This window comes from Centroberyx affinis, unplaced genomic scaffold (assembly GCF_046629955.1).
Source record: "Centroberyx affinis isolate AG114_WGS23_722 - 3 ecotype Tasmania unplaced genomic scaffold, CSIRO-AGI_Caff_v1 ptg000899l_1, whole genome shotgun sequence".
Lineage (NCBI taxonomy): Eukaryota > Metazoa > Chordata > Actinopteri > Beryciformes > Berycidae > Centroberyx > Centroberyx affinis.
The window spans coordinates 63134-73579 of NW_027279485.1; the positions used below are offsets into that span (position 1 = coordinate 63134).

Here is a 10446-nt window from a genome sequence, read left to right on the forward strand (position 1 = left end):
GTTTTTTGCTGCAGCTGCGCGCGCCTTCCGTGTTTGGTACTGGGATTTGTTTAGTTCCCTAAAACGTTTTGTCGCGTTTTGACTGCAAATTAAACCGGTCTGTGTGTGATAAAATTGGCACGGTTGGCTGACTCGCGAGTAAAATCGGTATCTAGTGGAAGTATTAAAGGCACATGATTTAGAAAGTTTATACTTTTAAAATTCATAGCGTTTAAGTTAAAGGCTTTCTTCTTATTGTCTAGTCTGTAGCTGTTTCAACCTGAACCTGCCGCGGCCACTATGAGGAAATTGGTTTCGTTTTATGTCCTACTGAACGGTCCTGTTTCTTTTAAACAGGCTATGCAAATAAACTATTCTGGTCGACAACAGTTTCATATGTTTTTAAACGCATATTTATGCAATTTTGAATGAAATCTCTCTCTCTCTCTCTCTCTCTGGAGTAGCTAGACTTAGAGCAAACACTGAAAAAGACCAGCATTTCTGTTTTTTCAACAAATGTCATTAAGTGTTTAATTTCGTGTGCCCTAACCTTGTGTGCACTATTCTTTCCTGCTTCTTGCTAAAAAACAACAAAAAACCCTTAATGTTCCCACTTTCTGTTAGAATTGTCTCCCTTTGACTTCTTTGTCCCATATTTCCTGCCAGTGTGTCATTATTTCATTCCAGATTAGCGTTTTTGCAGTAGTGCCTCAGAGCATACTGTGTGACTAAACCAAACCGCCTGTGAGGAAATGGGACGCCCTTCCCCTGAAAATACTGCGCAGCATTTCCAGTAAGTAACAGCTTTCCCAAACAGGAAGAAAGACGTTCCTGTGCGTTCTTTTTAGATCACCATGGAGCTGAGAAGGTAAACTTAAATCTCAAAATTTACCTTTTTCATCATGTCGCCGATTTGGCTGCATAATAGAAGAGAAAGGTGCCATAGCAATAAGCCCATAGCTTTACTATTACTATAGTAATGTCTGCAAATTCGTTTGGTTTCAGGCTTCTTCACAAAGGGATGTCTTTTATTCTGCTTCTTATTTTGGGAAACATGTTGTCTGTGACACCTTCTGGTAAGTAATGGGACAGGGAAAACAGCTTTTAAAATAGTTTCACTAAGTTGAATCCCTATAATTATGTATTATCTTTTGTATCATTATTATTATTATTATTATTATTATTATTATTATTGTTATTATTTATTATGTGTTTGTTTCGTGCAGGGCTTGAAAAGGATCTTTATTGTACCAACGACTATGTTGATATGTTTTGCCACTTCAAACCAACATCTGACCAGCCAGACTGTACTGAATACAGTTTGAATCTCACAGGGAATATCCAAGAAAAACCGTAAGTCCTCAATTGTTATTTTTATCTGTTACTTTGTGTCACACTACAGAGACAGTAAACCGTTGAAGCGCTACAGTTAACCCCAACCCAGAATTATTATGTTTTGGTGTTAAATCTTAAATCGATCTTAACAGTGGATGGCATTACAATACTGAAAAAGCAACTGAATCAACATCCAAGTTTGAAGCATTATACCCAGAAAGAGTTATTTTCAAACCATGTTATTGAACACAATTCATTTGTATTCCACAGGAAGGCACATTGCAATTTCAAGCATAGTGAGCGCTACAGTGGAGCATGTAGTTGCTCTATCAAAATGATACTTGTTCCAAGGGAGACTCACACTGCAACACTTCTGAAAGGGGGGCAGAAGCTGGAGTCCAAAACCATCAGCATCACAGACAGCAGTGAGTTCTTTTCTTTTGAGAATCCAACCTAAGAAAATGTGTCATTCCTTGATCTTAAGATAGTTCACTCAACATTTGAGAAAAAGAACAATTCTCTTTCAAAGCAAGAAACCAGATAATCATAACAAAGAGAAATCTTGGAGATGCTCCAGTCAGTGGATGGGAGAAGGATTTTGCAGGATAGTATGTTACCCATGGTCATATATGAGGACATGGGGCCATTTTGTGTTTCATATCAGTTTCATAAAACTCACTTGCATGTAAAAGCACAAATAAGCAGTCTTCATTTCTTTGTCAACTGAGCAGCTTTTGAAAGTGTCTCTTCCAAACATAATAGATTAGAGCCTTGCATCTCTGGTTTCTACCTTTGAGAGTTGTACATGTTCATGTTTTTTTAAATGTTCTTGTTGCTGTTCTTTCACAGTTAAGCCCAGAGCCCCAACACTCAACAAAGTGGAAGAGACAGAAAATGGGAATTTTATGGTCACATGGAAGACAAACATGGAGGGAACCACTCTCAATAATGAAATGATTTCTACGGTGACTTATGGAAAAAAAGGAGAAACAGACATGGTAGGGACAGGGTCACAGACACTTGGTAACACTGAGATGTAGACATGGGCAGATAGGGTGCAAAGGGTTAGCTCCTGTGTCTTGATGTACAAAATGTTAACTTTACAGAGTGGATTTTGGAATGTAATTGGGGTGTGTATGTGTTTGTGTGTGTGTTTGTGTGTGTGTGTGTGTGTGCGTGTGTGTGTGTGTGTGTGCGTGTGTGTGTGTGTGTGTGTGTGTGTGGGGGGGGGGGGGTTATTGGAAAAGAAAATGATTTGCATTAGGGATTCACCAATATGGTCAACATCAATATTTTCCCACACATATCGACCAATACGTATACAATACCGATTTGTAAGAATCTTAGTACAAATGCAGGTGCAATACAGGTTAAGCTTTTCAGACATGCCATAATATAATTAAATATAATTGTAATACATTTTTAAACAAAACTCCATGTTACTTTTATTCAAATTCTATTCTTTGACAGTTGTATGAAGTGAAATGCCACAATCGGTCCAATGTGGGCAGTAAAACTAATATTGGACCGATACCGATATTGCTTTTTAAAGCTGACATTGGCCAATACCGATTGACTGCCGATAGAGCGGTGCATCCCTAATTTGCATCACACTGCTTGGTGGCAAATTTATAATAGAAAATTTGACTTTGACAGATGGCCGTTTCAAATCAATCTTATTTACATTTTACATTTACATTTTAGACATTTAGCTGACGCTCTTATCCAGAGGGAATTACAGAGTGAATATTATTCCAGTTGGAGCATCTCTAGCTATGATGTCATTCAACACAGTGTTTATTAAACAATGCGTTGGATCTAAAATAGATTGCAGACCTGTTTTTAGTGGGTTCCAAAATTAAGAATCTGATTTGTTTATATGATTTATGTCTTATGTTTCCACCCTCAGTTATACAGTTTATTGGTCTTTTGGTTGGTTAAGTTTTTGGCCCTGACAGAAAAAAAGTTGAAGAATTTTATATCATCCTCTTATAATTCTCGTCTCTCCATACCAGGTGCATAAAGAAGTCGGGAGGGCGACATTCTTTGAAATACCTAGCAAAGACTTGGAGCCGAGTACGGCATATGTGGTTAGCGTCAAAACCTCCACAACGCTTAATAAGCTCTTCAGTGACAGTAGTGAGGAGTATGTATTCCCAGCCGGTAAGTGTTATCTTTACTCTTTTTGTCAGTCATTTTGTGTTTACTTAATTGTTGCTCTATCATGCCTGAACAGTGAATTTCCCAGACTGCAATATGAAGTTTTCCCTCATACTTAAAAAAAATATATATCTTTTTGATCTCATCCATGAGTGTAGTCTTGCTCATACATTAAGCTTGTTACTCTTCTGCACAAATATAGAGGATCTACAATTTATCATTTATTTGGCCATCTAAATTTTGGGTATATTTACATCGGCCTATGTTCTTGAACAGTTTGAATTGAAGATGGAAAATAAACTTTTCGGGACTTAATGAGAATAAACTTCAAAACATGTATAATTCATATTTCGCTGCACATATTGTCAGTGTTCACATCAAAAACACAGACAATACATGTTAGAATGGGGAAAACATGTCTGAAGTCTTTACTAAGAGTATTGACTTTGACTTTATTTTATGTTCACAGCTGACTTTGACAGCGTACTCTTGGCTGTCATTATAAGCCTTAGTTTTGCTGCAGTCATCATTACCAGTGTTGTGTTTGGCTGTTATGTTAGGTTATTATTTATCACCTTTTGTATTAATGTTTGTTTCGTGCAGAATTTCAAAAGGATCTTTACTGTACCAACGACTTTGTTGATACAATGTTTTGCCAAATCAGGCCAACATCTGTCCAGCCAGACTGTACTGAATACAGTTTGAATCTCACAGGGAATATCCCAGAAAAACCGTAAGTCCTCAATTGTTATTTTTATCTGTTACTTTGTGTCACACTACAGAGACAGTAAACCGTTGAAGCGCTACAGTTAACCCCAACCCAGAATTATTATGTTTTGGTGTTAAATCTTAAATCGATCTTAACAGTGGATGGCATTACAATACTGAAAAAGCAACTGAATCAACATCCAAGTTTGAAGCATTATACCCAGAAAGAGTTATTTTCAAACCATGTTATTGAACACAATTCATTTGTATTCCACAGGAAGGCACATTGCAATTTCAAGCCCAGGGAGCGCTACAGTGGAGCATGTAGTTGCTCTATTGAAATGACACTTGTTTTAGGGGAGACTCACACTGCAACACTTCTGAAAGGGGGGCAGAAGCTGGAGTCCAAAACCATCAGCATCACAGACAGCAGTGAGTTCTTTTCTTTTGAGAATCCAACCTAAGAAAATGTGTCATTCCTTGATCTTAAGATAGTTCACTCAACATTTGAGAAAAAGAACAATTCTCTTTCAAAGCAAGACACCAGATAATCCTGGAGATGCTCCAGTCAGTGGATGGGAGAAGGATTTTGCAGGATAGTAGGTTACCCATGGTCATATATGAGGACATGGGGCCATTTTGTGTTTCTTATCAGTTTCATAAAACTCACTTGCATGTAAAAGCACAAATAAGCAGTCTTCATTTCTTTGTCAACTGAGCAGCTTCAGAAAGTGTCTCTTCCAAACATAATAGATTAGAGCCTTGCATCTCTGGTTTCTACCTTTGAGAGTTGTACATGTTCATGTTTTTTTAAATGTTCTTGTTGCTGTTCTTTCACAGTTAAGCCCAGAGCCCCAACAGTCACCAAAGTGGAAAAGAAAGAAAATGGGAATTTTATGGTCACATGGAAGACAAACATGGAGGGAACCAGTATCAATAATAACTTGAATTCTACGGTGATTTATGGAAAAAAAGGAGAAACAGACATGGTAGGGACAGGGTCACAGACACTTGGTAACACTGAGATGTAGACATGGGCAGATAGGGTGCAAAGGGTTAGCTCCTGTGTCTTGATGTACAAAATGATAACTTTACAGAGTGGATTTTGGAATGTAATTGGGGTGTGTATGTGTGTGTGGGTGTGTGTGTGTGGGGGGTTTATTGGAAAAGAAAATTATTTGCATTAGGGATTCACCGATATGGTTTTCTGAAGCCGATGCCAATATCCAATATTTTCCCAATCTTATCGACCGATACGTATTTATTGGTTTTTTGGTTGGTTATGTGCTCTGTGTGATTCATTGACATTGTGATTTTTTTTGTTGTCCTGTTATGTGAAGTACAGAAAAGAAAAAATGGGTCCAAGGAGAGTTTTTGGCCCTGACAGAAAAAAGATGAAGAACTTTGTATCATCCTCTTATAATTTTTGTCTCTCCATACCAGGAGCATAAATACGTCGGGCCACAGACATCCTTTGAAATACTTAGCAAAGACTTCGAGCCGAGTACAAAATATGTGGTCAGCGTCAAAACCTCCACATCGCTTAGTAAGCACTCCAGTGACAGTAGTAAGGAGTATGAATTCACAACCCGTAAGTGTTATCTTTACTCTTTTTGTCAGTTGTTTTGTATTTACTTAGTTGTTGCTCTATCATGCCTGAACCAAGTGAATTTCCCAGACTGCAGTATAAAGTTTTCCCTGATACTTAAAAAAAATATGTATCTTTTTCATCTTATCCATGAGTGTAGTCTTGCTCATATATTAAAGGATAAGGCTGGTGTTTTTTAATGCATTGCTTACCGTCAACAAATCCTATGACAATAACAAAATCGATGATTTTGTTTTGCCAACAAGTCTCGTCCATGTAGCCGGTGCCCAATGAAGCCATGTCCCAGCAGCCATAGAAATCCATTGTATTAAAAAAAGATTAAAAACACATCAAAGAGCCATGCCGTTGCTCTGGGCAGCATATTTCATCATCAGGATGCACCGGGCCAGCCGACTTTTTCCTCAAACAACTTAATAAGCCGGCTGTAAACACGTTTGCGATCTCAGGAAAGTAGTTCCGTAGCACTGAAAATAGTCCCCGGCGTAATGAAGAATTTGTTCCCATTTGAATTTGGTTTGGTAATAACTACAACAGTCTGACTTTTCGTGGTAACAGTTAACGATTTTTAAAATTGAAACTGTCTTTGTGAGCTGTATTTCGAGGTTTTTAGTTTACAGTTGGAGCCAATGACTTCCAGGTTGAAGGCTAAAAACAGTACGTGGGAAGTCAGAAAGTAACGGGAGTAGAGCAAACGCATTGTTGATTTTGTTATTTTCATAGGATTTGTTGACGGTAAGAAATGCATTAAAAAAACACCAGCGTTATCCTTTAAGCTTGTTACTCTTCTGTACGAATATAGAAGATCTATAATTTATCATTTATTTGGCCATCTAAATTTTGAGTATATTCACATTGGCCTATGTTCATGAACAGTTTGAATTGAAGATGGAAAATAAACTTCTTGGGACTTTACAGTCATTACATATGAGAATAAACTTCAAAATACACGTATAATTCATATTTCGCTGCACATATTGTCAGTGTTCACATCAAAAACACAGACAATACATGTTAGAGTGGGGAAAACTGAAATCTTTACTAATATTGACTTTGACTTTATTTTATGTTCACTTCACAGCTGACAGTGTATTCTTGGCTGTCATTATCAGCCTTAGTTTTGCTGCAGTCATCATTACCAGTGTTGTGTTTGGCTGTTATGTTAGGTAAGTCATTCTGATAAAAGGGATTGTCTTGTTTGTGTGTTAATGAAATACTAGAGTGTGGTTTTGTTTAGTTACTGTAATTCTTTCCGCTATATTACCGCAAATGCAACTATCTGACCTGTCTGTCATTTTGTTGAATTATGTGTTAATTGATTAATTGATTGATTTGATTTTAGGTTCAAAGCTAAGTGGTGGGACAAAGTTGCCGAATGTCCGAATCCAACACTTTTAAATATGCTTCCAGGCGAGCAAAAGGTGAGACTCCTGGCAGTGTTAAAGTTTATGTGGACAGTTTATTCTGCTTTGTTGGTTAAGCAGTATCACTGTTGTTGCCTTTTTGTATCTGTTTGTTTTACTTCATTCCACATGTGCTACGTACTGTAAGTTTCGGTTTTCATTAAGTTGACCCCGAGGACATATGAAACCAAACCAAGAGCAGTTGTATACTTCCAGCAGTTTGTGGATGTCAGTTTGAAAACAGAAATGTCTTTCTTGAAGGATAAGTTTGGTGATTTTGGACCCTCTTACATACCTGTAGTACTTGGACCCTCAGATAATACTGACTCCCGAGTCAGCTGTTGGTTGAAACTGCGAGCTCTGTTGCTCGGCCTCTTGCTGCTAACAATGAGTCCAAAATATTGTCAAAATATCTCTAAAAAAGCCAGTCTGTGAAACCGATATGGTGACCAACTATTTATATTCACAGCCCAAAGTCTACTGTTTACAATCTGACCTGACTGTCCGCAAAACTAGATCACGCCGCCAGCAATGCACTTTCACCCCACAGCAGCCTGTGCTGCGGCAGAGAAAAATAGTTCTGTGATTTCCTGATTAGTGAAAGTGAGTAATGCCGTAATTGTGTCATGTTTACTCTCAATTCCCCTGTTGAGCCTACTAATGACCTTTTTGGAGATATTTTGACAAACCCCATTTGGACTCATTGTTAGCAGCGAAAGGCAACGGTAGCTCACCGTTTCAGGTCCAAAATCGCAGAACTTATCCTTTAATTCCTGAAAAGTTTAGTTTATTGGGTACAAGGTTTTCATTTGCATTTGTCATGCATAAATTTAAAGATAATATAAATTTTCAAATAGGTGGCTTTAAAACTGAAATGATTCAAATCTGAAGATTTTATGTTCCTTGTTGCAGCTCTTACAGCCTTTGCAAACCCACTTCTCCTCCATCTACGTGGATCTCCCTGATCTAAATGATGGAAAACCATGGTTAGTATGGCTACACTAGTGCATCAACAAGACATGATCAACCCTGTCAGGATTTTTAGTTGTATTTGTGTTGGCACTGTAAATAACCTTTTTGCTTCTCATCATTCAGGTCAAAATGTTCACTAACAGACACAAGCAGTGGGAGTTACCAGCAAAGCAGTGGAATCAACACTGGCTCCTCTTCTCTGGGTTACGCTAACACGCTGCCCGTCGACATCATCACCAACGTTCAGGAAGCCCTGTGCAAAGCCCTGCCCCAGCTCGCCCTGATGTCATCGGTGACCAACACTTCCCTCACTGAATCACAGAAAGACAACGGTTTGCTCTCCACCGCCTACAGTACTTGCAGTGTCACACAATATGACCTGAAGAGTCCTGGATCATCTAGCTTTGACAACAAGACCTACTCCATCCTCATTCCCAGTTGTCAGAAGCAGATTACGAGTGGCAGCTCTGAGAATCACATGCAGCCTGTCGTGTCTTGTGACCCCGCCTACCTACCCAGCGAGGGTGACATTTTGAGAAACGCCTGTCCGGACCAACAGGTACCAGCCTGTCTGGTTACTGGACAACAAGATGCTGTTTTACCACCATCTTGTATGCAAACAGACTTTTCTTACCAGCCATGCAATGCAGAAGACAGCGGGTTGACGTCCGTCTCCAGTGGCAGCAGCACATCTGCGTCTTCTGATCTTGTTTCCAGAGTAGAGGCTGGGTGTGAGAACTTCGATGAGGCGGTCAGTGGTGCTACAATCCCAATTGAGACAACCCAGGATGTGTACATTGAAAAGGCACCGATATGTGATGAAAACCCCTGTTACGGCAGTCTGCCTGCGCCCTCACACAGCTTTCCCCCAGTCGATGATGACTATCAAGCATTTCAAAGTCTAGTGAAACAGCCAAATGTCTTGTTTCCAGAGCAGAGTGGTGGTGAGCAGTTGGGCAAATATCCAGAAGAATTCTCCAGTAAAACCGCTCAAAGCTCCTTGGGGACAGCGCTTCCAGATTTGCAGATTCACAGTGCCCAGGGTGGACAGTGTCCTCCTCCTGATCTTGAAAGACCGTTGCTGTCTCTTCTGTCTACTGACCACTCTGAGTCAGTAATCACTGACAGTGGTTATCAATGTGTGTAGTGTTTTGGTGGATGCCATTTTTTTGATTATTATTTTTTTTTTACCATTTTTATGCAATTTCTGCTTCTTTGGATGGGGTACATTAGGGAGAAACTTGGAAGATGGGACAGAGGGAAAGGATGATATGATTGTGAATTGGATTCAAACCTGTAACAATGTGAATACATAAGACACACCTTAGACCACTGAGCTGCCACCAGCACCCCTGGCCTTTGTGCACTATTTGCTGTTTCCATTTGCACAGTTTTGGTAAACTGCAACGCTTCAGAGTAAATACTGCTGACACTTTATAAACAGATCATTTTTGCAACGATTGTGTCATTGTTTGCAATTCTTAGACTTAGATTCTTTATGACTGCTGTATTAAAAATATGAAAAATTAGTTTCTTATTGTTCATGTCTTATTATATTTCTTATTATTAAATGTTAAATGTGAATTTACTTGTTTGGTAATAGTATGTTGACAGGAACATGTTTAAGCTGTCTGAAATGATCCTCTCTGTCAAGCCTGCCACCTTAGTAAAAGGGCTTCAGTGATCTGTGAGCAATGGGAAGAGTCATGTAGATTATTTACAATAGACCTTTGTTCTTGACTTTTCACTACATGTCTTTTGGATAGTATCCAGTAGAAAGTCGTGGGAAAGATGGGAGAAAGAGGATGACATGCAGATGAGCTTGATTGGACCAGACAAGTCGTTACAGGAAGACTGTAAACCTTTATGTCGTAGCCAGCTGAATCGCCAGTACATTTGAATATTGATCTTTGGAAGAGCTGAAGATGAAATGCCATACGTAGAAATTACAGCTGCATTCACTGAATATTGTTTCTGAGACAAGTCTGAACACTCGGCTCTCATGCGAAGCTAGTATAGTATTCAGGGTTGGGTAATTACTTCCCCATACTACTTCTCTGGAACAGCTGAGCAGCTTCCACAGAAACACACGCGTAGTGCTGATGTCAGCTGTGACAGTCCCTGCCAACAAACTGGTCAAAGCATAATACTCCTGGCACTTAAACTTAGAGGAACTTTATTTGTGGTAATGTAGTATTCTGGAAAGAAGTAAAACAAATGATAGACTTAAAACTTTATCTCAAGCCTGTGATTTTACTTTTTTTTTATTGAACTTATGTCCTG

General features: G+C 38.9%; 1 protein-coding gene across 3 annotated transcripts; it reads left to right on the forward strand.

Annotated features, from left to right (window-relative positions):
* Positions 1-691: 691 nt before the first annotated feature.
* Positions 692-9751, forward strand: LOC139645764 (uncharacterized). 3 transcript variants are annotated; one of them, XM_071521584.1, is made up of 14 exons: positions 692-772; positions 985-1055; positions 1206-1332; positions 1585-1739; positions 2164-2312; positions 3330-3477; positions 4078-4207; positions 4460-4614; positions 5023-5171; positions 5626-5773; positions 6870-6954; positions 7131-7209; positions 8104-8177; positions 8287-9751. In XM_071521584.1, exons 1-14 carry the CDS (start codon positions 732-734, stop codon positions 9308-9310), a joined length of 2535 nt encoding a protein of 844 aa, XP_071377685.1. In that variant the 5' UTR covers positions 692-731; the 3' UTR covers positions 9311-9751. The 3 variants fall into 3 exon arrangements, with proteins under 3 accessions (XP_071377685.1, XP_071377687.1, XP_071377686.1); XM_071521586.1 differs by lacking the exon at positions 692-772 and adding an exon at positions 784-847; XM_071521585.1 differs by lacking the exon at positions 692-772 and having other exon boundaries at positions 870-1055.
* Positions 9752-10446: the final 695 nt, after the last annotated feature.